General features: G+C 43.5%; 1 protein-coding gene across 2 annotated transcripts in view; it reads left to right on the top strand.

The window, feature by feature from the left end:
• luzp2 (leucine zipper protein 2) overlaps positions 1–15,479 on the top strand; it is a 211,955-nt gene extending 196,476 nt beyond the window's left edge. For both annotated transcript variants that reach the window (XM_010882537.4, XM_020051752.3), the window contains 2 exons: positions 13,011–13,088; positions 14,544–15,479. In XM_010882537.4, the coding sequence (XP_010880839.1) occupies positions 13,011–13,088; positions 14,544–14,648 (183 nt within the window). In that variant the 3' untranslated portion in view covers positions 14,649–15,479. The remainder of the gene's footprint in view (positions 1–13,010; positions 13,089–14,543) is intronic.
• The last annotated feature ends 1,444 nt before the right edge of the window (positions 15,480–16,923 follow it).

The raw sequence follows: 16,923 nt of genomic DNA, 5'->3' as shown, positions 1-16,923 counted from the left end.
GTGGTTGACCTTATTGCATTTTACTGAATTACTTCAAATGTGAACAGTTGAATAGGATTAAGATACCTACACAACCGTTCAAAAGTGTGGGGTCACTTAGGATTTTCTAATGATAAATTAGCCTTTTAAAATCAATAAATCAATCAATACAATTTTTACATCCGCAGTTGTCAAACAAAGTGCTTTTACAAAACACCCGGCCTTAAACCCCAAGGAGCAAACAACAGTAGTGTTGAATTTCAGTGGCTAGGAAAAAGAAGGACGAAATTTACGAAGAAACCTAGAAAGTAACCAGGGTCAGAGGGGTGACCAGTCCTCTTCTGGCTGTGCTGGGTGAAGATATTAAGAGTACAAATTGTAATAATTAATAAATGCATGTGGGCTGAGTCCAGAGTCTATATAAGCCTAGTCTATTTAAGCATGACCAGATGGACAAGGGCAGGGACAACAAGGGGGGAGGGGGGTCAGCAGAGTGGCAGCTGAAATCGTCAGGTACTGTCTTGATCTGCAACACAACCAGGTCTTTGGACAGGGACAGCAACGAGTCTTTAAAGCCTGGTACCCTACAGGTGTGGGTCAAGACCTCATGTCTTCTTAAGTTTAAAATGCATTCCTTAGATCTACAAGGATTTATAGTGGAGAAGAACTGACTCTACTCCCCCAGCACAATAATATAGCAGCATAAGACCTTGGGGCTGAGACAGGGGGTCCAGTGACACTGTGGCCCTATCCGGACGAGGCCCCGGACAGGGCCCAACAGGCAGGAAATCAATCCACCCACATCAACCAAAGGGACACCCACCAACCGCAACCACCCTAAATGAGGGCCGAGTATTGCCAGCAGCGTACAGCCCAATTGCACAAGTGCACAACAGAGAGACAACAACAAGCCAGTGACTCTGCCCCCGAATGGCATTGGAGGGAGGGCATCCCAAAATTATACTGAATTTGAGTCAATGAGAGCTTATAATGCTATGTAGTTTTCCTTAGCTGGCAAGGTGATCGCCTTCATGTCTGAGATTAATACAGTAAGTGTGTTTTATGTTGGTAGGGTTCACACAGTGGCTGAATTTTCAAACTAAAACAGTATTACAGCACTAAACTTGGTGTCCACATTTAAAAGGCTACACTTGGCTCCCTCTCGCTCGCCCCCTGCTTGAAGCCACCCTCCGGTGCCGCACCCTTTCCTTGCCCCTACAAGCCCTGGAGCTGACGAGAGCTTCATCGACCAGGAGATCGTCAAGCAGCTGGGGATAGGAACTGAGCCCCTAGACCGCCATATTAACGGTAGGGGTCTTAATGGGTTGCTGTTGGCTCGGGTAACTCATAGGACGGTCCCTCTGAACCTCTTGTTGTCTGGTAATCACCATGAGTCCCTGCGTTTTCACATCCTAGACTGCCATATCTCGCTGATGCTGGGGCATTCCTGGTTGCGGACCCACAATCTGCACATCGATTGGGCTCTCGGGAAAGGTTACCTCTTGGAGTTCTCACTGTTTGTCCCACTGCCTCCAGTCTGCCTCGCCCTCAGTAACCACCGAGGCACTGCATCCGGCGGAACCCCCTGACCTATCCTCTGTGTCTGCGGCTTATCACCACCTGGCCCAGGTGTTCAGCAAAAAGTGTGCAATGTCTCTGCCTCCTCACCGCCCTTAGGACTATGCCATCAATCTCCTACCAGGTGCTCCCCTCCCTGGCAGTCGGCTATACAACCTCTCCTGGCCCGAGAGAGAAGCCATGGAGTGGTACATCCGGGATTCCCTGGCAGCAGGCATTGTTCATCCTTCCTCCTCTCCACTGGTGGCTGGGTTTTTCTTTGTGGGGAAGAAGGACGGAACCCTGCGGCCTTGTATCAACTTCCGTGGCCTAAACAATATCAAGAACAGGTATCCCTTACCCTTCATGAGTTCCGCTTTTGTCCCTCTCCATGGTGCCACTATATTCACCAAGTTGGACCTGGGAAACGCTTACCATCTGGTCTGGGAAGGGGATGAGTGGAAGATGGCTTTCAACACTCCCCTGGGACATTTCGAGTATTTGGTCATGCCTTTCGGACTCACCAACGCCCCTGCTATCTTTTAGACCCTAGTTAACGACGTCCTCCGCGACGTGATCAATCGTTTTGTTTTTGTTTACCTGGATGACATTTTGATTTACTCCCGTTCCCTTGCGGAGCACGAACAACACGTGTGCATGGTGCTACAACGCCTCCTCGAGAACCGTCTTTTTGTTAAGGGTGAGAAGTGCGAGTTCCATGCTCTGTCCATCTCATTCCTGGGTTACATCATCGCCGCTGGGTGGGTGAAGTTGGACCCTGCCAAGGTGGCAGCAGTGACGGATTGGCCAACCCCTGTCAACCTGAAACAGTTTCCTTGGCTTCGCTAACTTTTACCGTCGTTTTATCAGGGATTACAGCCTCATCGCTGCCCCCCTCACGTCCCTCACCTCCACGACCACACCCTTCAAGTGGACCTCAGGGCCTTTCATGAATTAAAGAGCTGATTCGTGTCCGCCCTTGTCCTGAAACAACCAGACCCTGTCCTCCAGTTCATCGTGGAGGTGGACCCCAGCAACACTGACCAGAGGTTGCACACCTGAGCCTATTTCTCCAAGCGGCTCACCCCCCCTGAGAGGAACTATGACGTGGGTAACAGGGAACTCCTTGCAGTCAAGCTGGCGCTGGAGGAATGGTGTCATTGGCTGGAGGGAGCGGACCAGGCCTTCGTCGTGTGGACAGACCACAAGAACCTGTCGTACTTACAGACTGCCAATTGACTCACCCCCCATCAGGCCAGATGGGCCCTGTTCTTCAATCGTTTTAACTTCCATCTCACTTATCGTCCGGGCTCCAAGAACTGCAAGCCTGATGCCCTGTCTCGCCTCCCGTCCTGTCACCCTCCTGTTTTGTGGAATATTGAGTCCCTGGTCACGGCTGCACAGACCCAACAGCCCAACCCCGGAACCGGACCCCCCAACCTATTGTTCGTTCTGGACTCAGTCCGTACTCAGGTCCTCCAGTGGGCCCATTCCACCCGCCTGACCTGTCACCCCAGTGTCAGCTGCACCCTAGCCTACATCCGTAGGTCGCCGTGGGTCGAGTACACACACAACAGCCTCGTCAAGACCTGCCTCTCAAAGTGGAATCCAGGAAGCTAGCACCCCGTTTTGTTGGCCCCTTTGTCATTGAGTCTATCGTCAACCCCTGTGCTGTCCGCCTCCAGCTTACGTCCTCCCTTCGTGTGCACCCCACCTTTCACGTGTCGTGGGGACAGCCCCCTGTCTCCTCCCGCTCCTGCTCCCCCGCCACTGCGGGGTCCTGTACCTGGTGGACTGCGAGAGGAACGGTCCTGGGTCCCAAAGCGACAGATCCTGGATCCTTCCCTCATCAGGGATTTCCTGCGTGCCCGTGCGTCCAGTACTGGGCGTCCGCCAGGCGGCGTCCGTGGAGGGGGGGGTACTGTCACACCCTCCGCATCCACCTCCTCATAGTCCAGGCCAGGCTTTCTCTCTCTCCTGTCTGTCCATGTATGTGGGGCTTTCCCCCACTGCCCCTCAAGTCTCCACACCTGCTATTCATTCCCTCATCAGCCTGCTTATATATACCCTGGTTTCCGTCTGTCCGGCGCTAAATCGTTGTTATTCACTACTAGGTAGTAAAATTCCCGGCTGCTCCAAACCATAGTTTGAGCACCCAGTTTAGTTGTTCCTTCCAACTAACCCTGTTTATTCTCCGTTACCAAGATCCACCTTACCCAGCCTCCAAACACCTCCACCTGCCCTCCTGTCAGCTACCTGCTCTGCCTACCCACTGTCCTGTCTGCCTCGCCATACCTACCCACCTACCTACCTGCCCCAACCCCTCCGCCCTGGCCTCGGTCCTTCCATCCCAGCCACCATTAACTCACCATTTTAATTTCCCTGATTGTGTCCACTCGCGGCACCCCCCAGTACTTATGCTCACATAAAATTGGAGGATCGAACTTTGAATATATTGTTCTTAGTAGGTAAAGCATTTAAGTGTTGAAACAGAACACTTAAATGCTTCATTACTATTTTTTTCATTTTTTTATATGCATCGAGTATGCAGGAAAAATAGAAAGTTTTACATTACTGTCCCAATACTTATAGAGGGTATTTTATTCACATGCTCATACTCATGCACGATAATGTAAGTACAAATCTATATATTTATAGAGCTTTATGAAATTTGACACCAAACCCAGATTGAGCATTTAGAACATAAATCTATTTGGGGGTGGCAGAGCACTCGGCCAATAAACAAAAGGTCACTGGTTTCAATCCTGAGCAATAAGGTAGAAATTGCAATATCCCCACTGCGAGACTGCATTAAACGCTTTGTTGGCTCAGTTTAAAATTACATTGTTATTGCTCAATCTATAACAATTCAGATATCCAAATTTAATAGTGACTTGTATTTCAATTTAGGAAAATGGGTTGTCCTGCTTGATTAACTGATGTGACAGCAGATGCTGTTGGAACTGGTCTTGGAGGTCCAGTAGGGGGAACTCTTCCCACTGGGTTAAAAATCCCAATACCCCAGGGCAGTGAGGGGTACATTGCCCTGTGTAAGGTGCCACCTTTTGGATTAAATGGGTATGGCACCTATAGGGTTTTTTAAACCTGTTTTCTGGACACATTTCAAATATGGCCCTTATATTATCTTGGCCGCCTAATTTTCTCCAGCTTCTAATAGCCTCATTCGCTTGCCTCATTTTGTAACTATTCCCTAGGTCGTTGTCATGAATTAAAACGTGTTCTCAGTCAACTTGGTAAAATTTATAAACTATTTATCCATGGTAGCACTGTTGGCAGGGTCTTACACAGAACATTCATTACAAATTGTAGTGCCACTGACTCCTACTAAAGAGAGACAACTGGAAATGGTTGTCATTAGGAAAAGAAGGGTAGGCTATTAGTCTCCCTGGGCAGACACGTTTCCTTCCACAATGTAAACAATGTTCCAACATACACGTCTGCCCAAGTATCTGGGGTCCATTAGACAGGGAGGAAAAGGCAGATTAGCTGCTGACGAGCCTGCCAAGACAATAGAGAAGTCCAATTTGAAAATGTTACATTTTAACCGTTGTTTACAAACCATCCATTGAATTACTGAAATGATTGTCTCCCTGATCAATTCTGTGTGATGTTGGTGTGCATTTGTAATCATCTCTGTAAAGCTTATAGCAACCACCACAACTCTCCATATGGCAGTACGGGTACAGTTATGCTGTAATTGTAGTAGTTTTCAAGTAATTTTAATGCTCAAATTTGACAAGCGGGATACCTGCTGAACACAACAAATCATGATTTACATCAAATAGTTAGCTAGTTACATCTAATAGTTAGCTTGTTGAACACGACAATCTCTGATTTGCCACATGGACCTGAAGCAATGTGGACCACTATGCTACATGGACCTGAAGCAGTGTGGACCACTATGCTACATGGACCTGAAGCAGTGTGGACCACTATGCTACATGGACCTGAAGCAGTGTGGACCACTATGCCACATGGACCTGAAGCAGTGTGGAACACTATGCCACATGGACCTGAAGCAGTGTGGAACACTATGCCACATGGACCTGAAGCAGTGTGGAACACTATGCTACAAGGACCTGAAGCAATGTGGTCCACTATGCCACATGGACCTGAAGGAGTGTGGACCACTATGCCACATGGACCTGAAGCAGTGTGGACCACTATGCCACATGGACCTGAAGCTGTGTGGACCACTATGCCACATGGACCTGAAGCAGTGTGGACCACTATGCCACATGGACCTGAAGCAGTGTGGACCACTATGCTACATGGACCTGAAGCAGTGTGGACCACTATGCTAACTGGACCTGAAGCAATGTGGAGCACTATGCCACATGGTCCTGAAGCAGTGTGGACCACTATGCCACATGGACCTGAAGCAGTGTGGACCACTATGCAACATGGACCTGAAGCAGTGTGGACCACTATGCAACATGGACCTGAAGCAGTGTGGAACGCAGTGGTACCTGGTGCCTCTGCATAGTTAATCAGGCATATCCATTGTTTATACTTTATTATTCATAACCTAATGGAAAGCCACACCAACACTACAACTGTTCTATGCAATAGCATCTTTGATTTGACCATTTCCGCATCAGAGTCACAGTTCAGATCATACCTACAGTATAGTCAACATGGTAGAGCTATTGGCCAGTACCTCATGCAGTCAAGCTTCAACACAGTGTGTGTGTGTGTGTGTGTGTGTGTGTGTGTGAATATATAAGCGTTGCAGATCAGTAAGGCATGTATGGAGAGTGGAAGCAGAAACCAAATCCAGGCCCACAATCCTCCTATCAGAGCTCAGCTTCTAGCTGTCAAATCACCTGGAGACACACTGCAACACCTCTGCAAACTCATTTCAAATTCTTTAAACTGACAAATCGCCCCTAATAAATAATTTCACCTAATTCTTGTCAATAAGCATTTACATTTACCCAGTGTAAAACCAACAAAAGAACAAGCAATGACTCCTAAGATACATACCTTCTGTGGTGAGCTCAAAGGTATTGCCTTCACTTTCAGATCTTCAAGTACGTAGGGTATATGGGTTGATTAGGAATTGTACTTTTAACAACCCAGAAAATGTTTTTACAACTGCTTTATATAAAGGTTTGTACCTTAGCCATATGTCCTTCAATCAAATATTGACAAAATGGCCAGCAGGGTAGGATTTACTGCATGTGCAGTGCCATTTTGAGCCTCTATAATTTTAAAGTAGTCATTTGGATGCCTGGTATTTCAGCTTCATTAAGCGATTCCCTTCACTAGTCAGGTCATCAGTTATGTGATCATGGCTCCAAACCTGATCATCAGGACGATGACAGTTCCACCCAGTGGACTACATTAAATTAGTGTAAGACTCAATTGGGATGTCAATGCTAAAATGACCTTTTTGCTACTAGAGTTGTCTTATCAATGGTAACACCAATGAGGTATGTTATAATCATGATCGATTTATTTTCAATGGTATACTATTGCCCAGGAACAACAGGTAAACTATTGACAAACATGTATGATCTCTGAAATCTTCAAGTAAACAACACATTAAATTAGCATTAAACATTGAATATAATTTATTATATGCTCTAAAATGTTTTTTTTCCAGACACTTTAGTACTTTTTAAACAAGAATGTCATAATTTTTCACCACTCTTAGTACAAAAAACACAACAGATCATCAAAAAAGACTTTTTTTCACAACTCTATTGTAACGATTCGGTGTAGTGTTGCGGAGCAAGGAACCAGGTTGCAGGCAGATAGTCGGTGTGGTTTCTTTAATTTCATTAAACAAAAGTAACACCGAACACAAACAAAACACTATGAAAGAAAAGGCTGGCTAAAGCAGCAAAACGGCAGTACATAAAGATTCTGAAAGACTTACACACAACAGCAACACATGAGGGCAAACACGACAAGAAAAACAATCCACAATGTGGGGAGCAGAGGGGAAACATTTAAACACATACAAACGGAGGGTCGGTGGTCGGCGGAGGGTCAGTAGCCAGGAGAGGAGAGGGCGCCGGGGCGGCCGGGACAGGAGAGGGCGCCCAGACCCCGGTAAGCTCAAGCGGTGCAGGCCACACCACCTCGGGCTCAGGCCATTCCTCCACGGGCTCAGGCGGCAGAGGCCACTCCTCCACGGGCTCAGGCGGCAGAGGCCACTCCTCCACGGGCTCAGGCGGCAGAGGCCACAGAGGCCACTCCTCCACGGGCCCTCGGGCACCCACCCACTCTTGGGCTAACTGATATGTTATGTTTTGATGACTTAATTAATGTACTTGTTGTCTTTCACCAAGAACTTAGTGGTTGAATCGCTGATCTTCTGGTGAAAGGTTTTTACAAACCAAATTAAAGCAAAATCTGTTGTTTTGAATGCAATATTTTATGATTTATGAGTATGAATAGTAGTCTTGTACTACAAACAAGAATTTTGAAACACTGCCCCATACTATTGATAATAGTACCAAAGCCACTGATTTTATTTGTATTGAGTACCAGTATCTGTTTAGTGTTTAACATGGCTAGTTACCATAATAGTAAAAACTTAGTTTTTAGTTATTTTGAAAGCATTGTTTTCATGTGTAATCAATTATTCCGGAGTTGCATCCATCAGGGACCGGTCAGTGGATAGCATACACAATATAGGGTGTCTGAGGCTTGCAGATGTGCTGTCCCGGAACCCATAGGTCTGGCTGACTGAGCCTGTATTGTCGAAACACCTGGAGACTAGGGGATCTGGGGCAGTGTTGGTACAGTAATTAGAAAAGTATGAGCGACATGACAAAGTAGTAATGTAATGAAAAACAAGAAACCAGGCAAGCCGGACCGCAATAGAAAGTATTGTCCTCTTCAGATTCGAAAATCAGGTCGCCCACATGAAAGGCTGTTTTGCTAACCACTACACCACAGAACTCTACTTTCAATGCGTGTCAGAATAGCCTCTATCCTGAACAAATCCTTGTGTGCCACTGGCCATTTTAACAGCTATTAGCCAGTAATAGGCTTTACCAGTATCTACTAACTTACTGGAATAGTCATAGGAATAGAGCAATTGCTAGCGAGTCTGCCAAAGCTATTTAATTTCAGGGTATAAGAACGCAAAGAAAAAGGGTGTACTTTGATACATTGATACAATAAATATCAGGAAAGGTGACAACCTTTTCATCAAGTGAAACAACGAGAGAATCGTGGAAATAAAATAAATACATGTCGTTGTTCACAACAGATTTTAACTTGAGCCTTCCATGTGAGAGGCACTGTCTTTAACCATAACGCCACAGCATTACGCATTTCACAAGTCGCTAAACACTATTGAGAATAGTTTTAAACTGACTAATGTTTCTTATTAAGTTTACCTCCACCAGAAATACCGTCTATGAGCTGTTAGCTTTTGCCACTGGCTGTTTGAACAGCATATTAGCCAGTACAAGGCTTACTGGTATCTACTATCTTCTTAGGAATAATCATAAGAATTAAGCAATTTCTAGCGAGACCGAAGATGAACTTTTCCAGGCCAGAAATACTCGCAATATAAACATATACAATTTCAGCCAGCGAAGTTTTTATCTACACAGAATAATTCACAATGTGTACTTCGCGTTGCCTGCAAGAAGATACGAACTTGGGACAAGTCGACTTCTCTAACCACCACGTTATTTAACAAGGGGTAGTCAGTCAGTCAGCCACTCAGTAAGAGACATTCGCTGCTCTTAGCTGGCTCCGCTTACGCGGTCTGGCAAAAAGTATATTCATAATTTCCTAACATTCACAGTTGCTTCCCCTTGTCTCTGGTATAGCATTGGCTAACCAGTTTATGGCTGTCTGGTATTTAGTTTAGCCCATTTGAGCTACATAGTTTTATAAGGAAGCAGGTTAGCTAACTAACATGCCACAGAAAGCTACATTGTCTATCTCTGTTGAATCCTCCTTCTATGCTCCTGCTCAAATTGTAAAGGCTCTTGATATTTGTTTGTTGGTTTCTTCCTAAATATACACTCACCTAAAGGATTATTAGGAACACCTGTTCAATTTCTCATTAATGCAATTATCTAATCAACCAATCACATGGCAGTTGCTTCAATGCATTTAGGGGTGTGGTCCTGGTCAAGACAATCTCCTGAACTCCAAACTGAATGTCAGAATGGGAAAGAAAGGTGATTTAAGCAACTTTGAGCATGGCATGGTTGTTGGTGCCAGACGGGCCGGTCTGAGTATTTCACAATGTGCTCAGTTACTGGGATTTTCACACACAACCATTTCTAGGGTTTACAAAGAATGGTGTGAAAAGGGAAAAACATCCAGTATGTGGCAGTCCTGTGGGCAAAAATGCTTTGTTGATGCTAGAGGTAAGAGGAGAATGGGCCGACTGATTCAAGCTGATAGAAGAGCAACTTTGACTGAAATAACCACTCGTTACAACCGAGGTATGCAGCAAAGCATTTGTGAAGCCACAACACGCACAACCTTGAGGAGGATGGGCTACAACAGCAGAAGACCCCACCGGGTACCACTCATCTCCACTACAAATAGGAAAAAGAGGCTACAATTTACACAAGCTCACCAAAATTGGACAGTTGAAGACTGGAAGAATGCTGCCTGGTCTGATGAGTCTCAATTTCTGTTGAGACATTCAGATGGTAGAGTCAGAATTTGGCGTAAAACAGAATGAGAACATGGATCCATCATGCCTTGTTACCACTGTGCAGGCTGGTGGTGGTGGTGTAATGGTGTGGGGGATGTTTTCTTGGGACACTTTAGGCCCCTTAGTGCCAATTGGGCATCATTTAAATGCCACGGCCTACCTGAGCATTGTTTCTGACCATGTCCATCCCTTTATGACCATCCTCTGATGGCTACTTCCAGCAGGATAATGCACCATGTCACAAAGCTCAAATCATTTCAAATTGGTTTCTTGAACATGACAATGAGTTCACTGTACTGAAATGGCCCCCACAGTCACCAGATCTCAACCCAATAGAGCATCTTTGGGATGTGGTGGAACGGGAGCTTCGTGCCCTGGATGTGCATCCCACAAATCTCCATCAACTGCAAGATGCTATCCTATGAATATGGGCCAACATTTCTAAAGAATGCTTTCAGCACCTTGTTGAATCAATGCCATGTAGAATTAAGGCAGTTCTGAAGGCGAAAGGGGGTCAAACACAATATTAGTATGGTGTTCCTAATAATCCTTTAGGTGAGTGTATGTAGTGCAATATATTGCCAAATGTTAATTAATATACAATGGGGAGAACAAGTATTTGATACAATTCCGATTTTGCAGGTTTTCCCACTTACAAAGCATGTAGAAGTCTGCAATTTTTATCATAGGTACTCTTCAACTGTGTGTGACGGAATCTAAAACAAAAATCCAGAAAATCACATTGTATGATTTTTAAGTAATTAATTTGCATTTTATTGCATGACATAAGTATTTGATACATCAGAAAAGCAGAACTTAATATTTGCTACAGAAACCTTTGCAATTTTGCAATTACAGAGATCATACATTTTCTGTAGTTCTTGACCAGGTTTGCACACACTGCAGCAGTGATTCTGGCCCACTCCTCCATACAGACCATCTCCAAATCCTTCAGGTTTCAGGGCTGTCGCTGGGCAATACGGACTTTCAGCTCCCTCCAAAGATTTTCTATTGGGTTCAGGTCTGGAGACTGGCTAGGCCACTCCAGGACCTTGAGATGCTTCTTACGGAGCCACTCTGGATCATCCAGATGGTCATTGGCAAACTTCAGACGGGCCTGGACATGCGCTGGCTTGAGCAGGGGGACCTTGCGTGCGCTGCAGGATTTTAATCCATGACAGCATAGTGTGTTACTAACGGTTTTCTTTGAGACTGTGGTCCCAGCTCTCTTCAGGTCATTGACCAGATCCTGCCGTGTAGTTCTGGGCTGATCCCTCACTTTCCTCATGATCATTGATGCCCCACAAGGTGAGATCTTGCATGGAGCCCCAGACCAAGGGAGATTGACCGTCATCTTGAACTTCTTCCATTTTCTAATAATTACACCAACAGTTGTTGACTTCTCACCAAGCTGCTTGCCTATTATCCTGTAGCCCATCCCAGCCTTGTGCAGGTCTACAATTTTATCCCTGATGTCCTTACACAGCTCTCTGGTCTTGACCATTGTGGAGAGGTTGGAGTCTGTTTGATTGAGTGTGTGGACAGGTGTCTTTTATACAGGTAACGAGTTCAAACAGGTGCAGTTAATACAGGTAATGAGTGGAGAACAGGAGGGCTTCTTAAAGAAAAACTAACAGGTCTGTGAGAGCCGAAATTCTTACTGGTTGGTAGATGATCAAATATTTATGTCATGCCAAAAAATGCAAATTAATCATACAATGGGATTTTCTGGAGTTTTGTTTTAGATTCCGTCTTTCACAGTGAAAGTGTACCTATGATAATGCTTTCTAAGTAGGAAAACCTGCAAAATTGGCAGTGTATCAAATACTTGTTCTCCCCACTGTACCTAGGTTACTGTTAAACAATCAGTATGGCTTATTGTTCTAAGTCTTCATCTGAATCTACGTCAAGCTTGGCCAGTATTCTATTTCAGGCTTTTATGGTGCAGGTTAGCAAGATCTCAAGATTGCAATGTTGGAATAAAAAGAGTTTCACATCTGAAATATGTATACACAACTCATTATGGGTTGGCAGGATTTGAATGATGCATGACATTCAAACAGGCATTGTAATTAGCCTTGCCTATCTTGCAAAAAAGGTATTAACTATTGTCAGGCCAGATCTTCCTAGCTATTCCAATCAGATGTGTGGAGAAATACCCTTTTCTTTTCAATCTCATTGACTTTTACTAGCGATTAGTTCTCCCATTTTCTGATTGGCACAGTTTGTACTTAGTGACTAGTTTGCGTTTTAAGCAACACAAATCACTAAATGGTTGACCGCAGCTGTGGGTGTTAAAATCACAGCATGATGTGAATTAATTGCCACAGTGTGCCACGGCCTCTACTTCTGGTTTTTAATAACAAACACTTCAATTGCCCTTTTATCAGTTCCTTACAATAAGAGATAAGCTTGACAGATCATACTAAAAAGTGACATAGTATGACTATTATAATGACCAAGCAGAGAGAGACCTGGTTGCCTGTTCTTTCAAGTTGCATCTTTGAAGTGTTCCCCCCTGCGAAATGATGTCCTTGTGTATATCTTTTACACATGAATGCATTGACACACAGCAAAATAGGTTTCATTGATAGTATTCTAATAGCTTTTTTCATCTCATGCATTTTCATTACACCAGCTTGAAGGAATCTTTATTTCAGCTCCCAGTTTGTTAAGGTCTTATGAAGTTCTACCTGATCTATTCAGCTACCTTTGCCACATATCAACTGATCTACAATGTAATATTTTTATATGTGCACTGGCCCTAAATAAATACACAAATTAAGTTTGTTTATTTGTCTCACACCAGATTGGCGAGGAATGCTTCCAAAACCAGACCAAGAAGGAATCCTCCCAGGACAGTAAAAAGCTGTTTGAAGAACAGCAGGTGAGCATGAAATGTTTATAGTTGTTGTTACATAATATAGTATATGTCTTTTATATTTTTCTATATGTGAATTTCAAATGTATTGTAAATGGTATGTAACAATGTGGGCTATGTGAGATACTGTGGTGAAGTGAAACTATTTTGTAAATATACATATTGTTGTTGCAAAAATGCCATCACTGTCTAGTGAGCTGTGACATTGATTGCATTTATTGTACCAAGTCTGGTTCGCTCAGTCATAAGAAAACAGTGTCACACCTGTTCGGATGTGACAGGTGGTGCTGCGACACTGATCCCATTGCAATGTGGTGTGTACAACAGGGATACTGAGCCACTGCCATGCATTCTAACTGGCATTTCTCTATCTCTGTCATACTTAAACAGGATCAGCTACTATCGCTTCTGTAACCTTTTTCAGGAAAAATGCCTATTCCTGCAGTATACCATACTTTATGATCTCTGTAATTCCGTCAGCATTCAAACTCGTCTTTATTCTTAACCTCATTCGCAACCCCTTTTTCCCAGGTGGGTCTAGTAGAAGAGATTATATTAAAGACTAACCTGGGATGAGAAAGGGCTAAATAGAATGAACACAGTAATATATTATTAGGTTGCATCCTCACAGGCAAGCTTTGGAAAAGCGAAAGCCCAGTGAATTCTCCCTCCTGTGGTAATTGTCAGATTGACTGATTATAAGGGAGAGGCGCTCACATAGGAGCTGATAGGGCCATGTGGCAGCTGGCCACCCAGAGCGGGTGACACTAAACAACACGGCTGAGGGACAGAAAGAGATCTTAAAACAACCTACACTGCATTGCCATGTAAGTGCACAGAAATCCTAAGAATGACTGTCAAGATTCACTTAAAACAAAAACTATTAAACACCACAATAAATAGCCTACTAATAGCTTGGGGATTTATGTTTTAGCGACTTTGTGTTTTAAGCCCTCACTTAAAATGTTAAAATGCATCTAATGTAGAGAAAATTGTGAACAGTTCCTTTTAATGGCACAATTGCTTTAAAGTGGAAATTTCCTGTGAGAGGGATAGGTTAGTCAACATGAGACAGAAGTAAGATTGCAGTATTGTTAAATATTAATTCAGTTGCCATAAATCCAAAGTATATTTAAGTGCAGTTTGGTTCTACTGTTATTCTCCCATTGTTAAAATGCTTGCCAGCTGACAGAGAATGTATTGCAGTACTAAGCATGCCTTAAGGCATCCCGCAATGTGACGTTGGAAAAAACTAAACAGATGTTAGCTGACTTTGTTTCTGGCTGGTTTCTAGTGGTTGTGCACACTGTTTAAAAGGATTAAACAATTCTGCTGTGTTGTTAATGAACCTGTCATCAATCCAATTGCACTATTGTTTCTTCACAGTAGCTCACTGTTCCACAAGTATCCTTCCACCACAGTTTTTGAGCTGTACATTCTTGTTTTTTGTATTGTCAACAGCAAAGGAACCAAGCGCAGATTGGAAAATCGGTTGCAAAGCCCTCAGATGACAGGAAAGAAGTGCAAGCAGGAAGCAAAAAGACAAAAATACACAAAAACAACTGAATGGATGGGATATCAATGGCGATGAAGAATAAAAACAGATTTACCTGGAGGATCTTTCAGAGCACAAACTTGTGCCCACACACATATGCACATGCACTCGCGCACCCACCACACACACACACACACACAGACACATCATCGGTTGCAAAAGAGACAGAAAAACCTGTGATACCTGGAGGACCTTTTTCTGAGCACATTCTTGTTCCCAAAAACATAATGGCACACACACATGCACACACGCACACAGATTATTTTATTGCAAAAGACACTGGAATTGTTGGACGAAAACAAGCTTCTCAACCTGCATAAATAAATGGCATGCATTCTAGACTTCTAGACTTATTTTAAAGGTAGCAATGGCACTGGTAACTTGTTTTATGATTGTTCATTGTTTTTTCAGAGTGAGGACACTACTTTCTACAGTAAATGTGTTATTTCTAAATAAATCCCTTTCCACTGGTGAGGTCATGCTATTCTGTATTATAAGTACACCCATTAACTAAAACTGCTGTAACACCAAACTTACAAATATGGTTTGTGACATAATATGGTTTGTAGCCAGATTAATTTACTCTCTCCATATTTTGAAGTATAAGCTCTCAAGTTGGCTGGCCAACTTCTTTCAACATTTCAGAGCTCTTTCTGCCTTTAACATGCTAGAGGAGAAGAGCCCAAGACTCACAATGAGTCGTCTCCCAGAGAATGTGCCATGCACTGAGTAGTTACTCTTAGCTACATGTATCTGTGTTATTTGACCTTTCTGTGTTCTTTCAATAAACTGTGATTTTCAGTAAATGTGTGAAGAATAAATGGATATTTGTGGAGAAAACACATTGACTGGTCCATTTTTGATCCATGCAAAGAACTATTCACAAAAAAAGGTGCGCCACCTTAGTAATGAGGGCATTCACACCCCTTGTATTTGCTGTGCAGAAAATTACATTTATTTACTCAAGTGAATTTGAGTTAAGGTCCCATACATTCATATCAGTTCTGTTCTTCCAATGTATGAAGTTTTCCACATTTCTAAAACCGGAAATAAAGTACTGCTTTGATGGAAAGTATTGAATACATGAAATTAAACTTTTCAGTGAAAAAATACCTCACAGACTGAGCTCATTGTAAATTATCTCTTTGATCAGGAATTATTTATGTACATATGATTGTTTGGTTAAATATGCATCAAAGAACAGTCATTTCCTATTTTGATATTTGTATTTCCAAATGTGATCAGCATGATTTAGATCCTACATATTAACCATTAATCAAAACATTCTGTTTTGCCAGCTAAGAGATATGTATTTGTGTTACTATGTTTACAGCTCTCTTGATTGTATTTCCTGTATGTCTTGGGAAGGCTACCCTCCCAATTTCATGGTGGCCAATTTGCGATTAGGGGTTTTGCAACAACTTTGCAGCAAGCTGGGGAGAGGGGTAGATGGTGTGGAAAAGGTAATTTTATGACAAAAAGCTAACCAACAGACCTTTGTTTATGGCTTGCAATACATGAAAGGGATCTTGCTGTGGATTGGGGCACCTAAAGAAGTAATGATCTGGTCAGATGGCTAGGTCAGAGGGACAGAGGAAACTGTTAAGTTAATAATCTGTTTGTTGTTTTGTTCTGCAAAGAGAAAGCACAAGGGCTCCGGGAAGGGCGGTGACCCACTGGGGTGACTCCTATTTAGCCAGGGACTGGACATCATTCAAGAAGCAGTGTGTTGGATCTGAGCCTAACCATGGTTTCCTGCAATTGCTGTATCAATAAAGGTTCAATTTGAGTATTCAAACTTTTCTCCATAATTTGTGGTAATTTCCATGACAATTGTGACTTACTTCTGATGCACATCTCAATCTGGAAATATATGTCGGTACAGATGAAGAGGTTGTTCGTCCAAAAACAGCCTACATACAGTATCTCAGGAGTGAGTGAAAATGTCCAAATTGAGCCCAATTTGCCATTTTCCCACTCTGGTGTCATGTGACTCGTTACTGTTTCAAGGTCTCAGGTGTGAATGGGGAGCAGGTGTGTTAAATTTGGTGTTATCGCTCTGACACTCCCTCATACTGGTCACTGGAAGTTCAACATGGCACTTCATGGCAAAGAACTCTCTGAGGATCTGAAAAAAAGAATTGTTGCTTTACCTAAAGATGGCCTAGGCTATACGAAGATTGCCAAGACCCTGAAACTGAGCTGCAGCATGGTGCCCAAGACCAAAAAGCGGTTTAACAGGACAGGTTCCACTCAGGACAGGCCTCGCCATGGTCGACCAAAGAA

This window comes from Esox lucius, chromosome 2 (assembly GCF_011004845.1).
Source record: "Esox lucius isolate fEsoLuc1 chromosome 2, fEsoLuc1.pri, whole genome shotgun sequence".
NCBI classification, from domain to species: Eukaryota; Metazoa; Chordata; class Actinopteri; order Esociformes; family Esocidae; genus Esox; species Esox lucius.
Note: the sequence above shows the minus strand (reverse complement) of the source record. Positions and strands in the feature narration are given on the sequence as shown.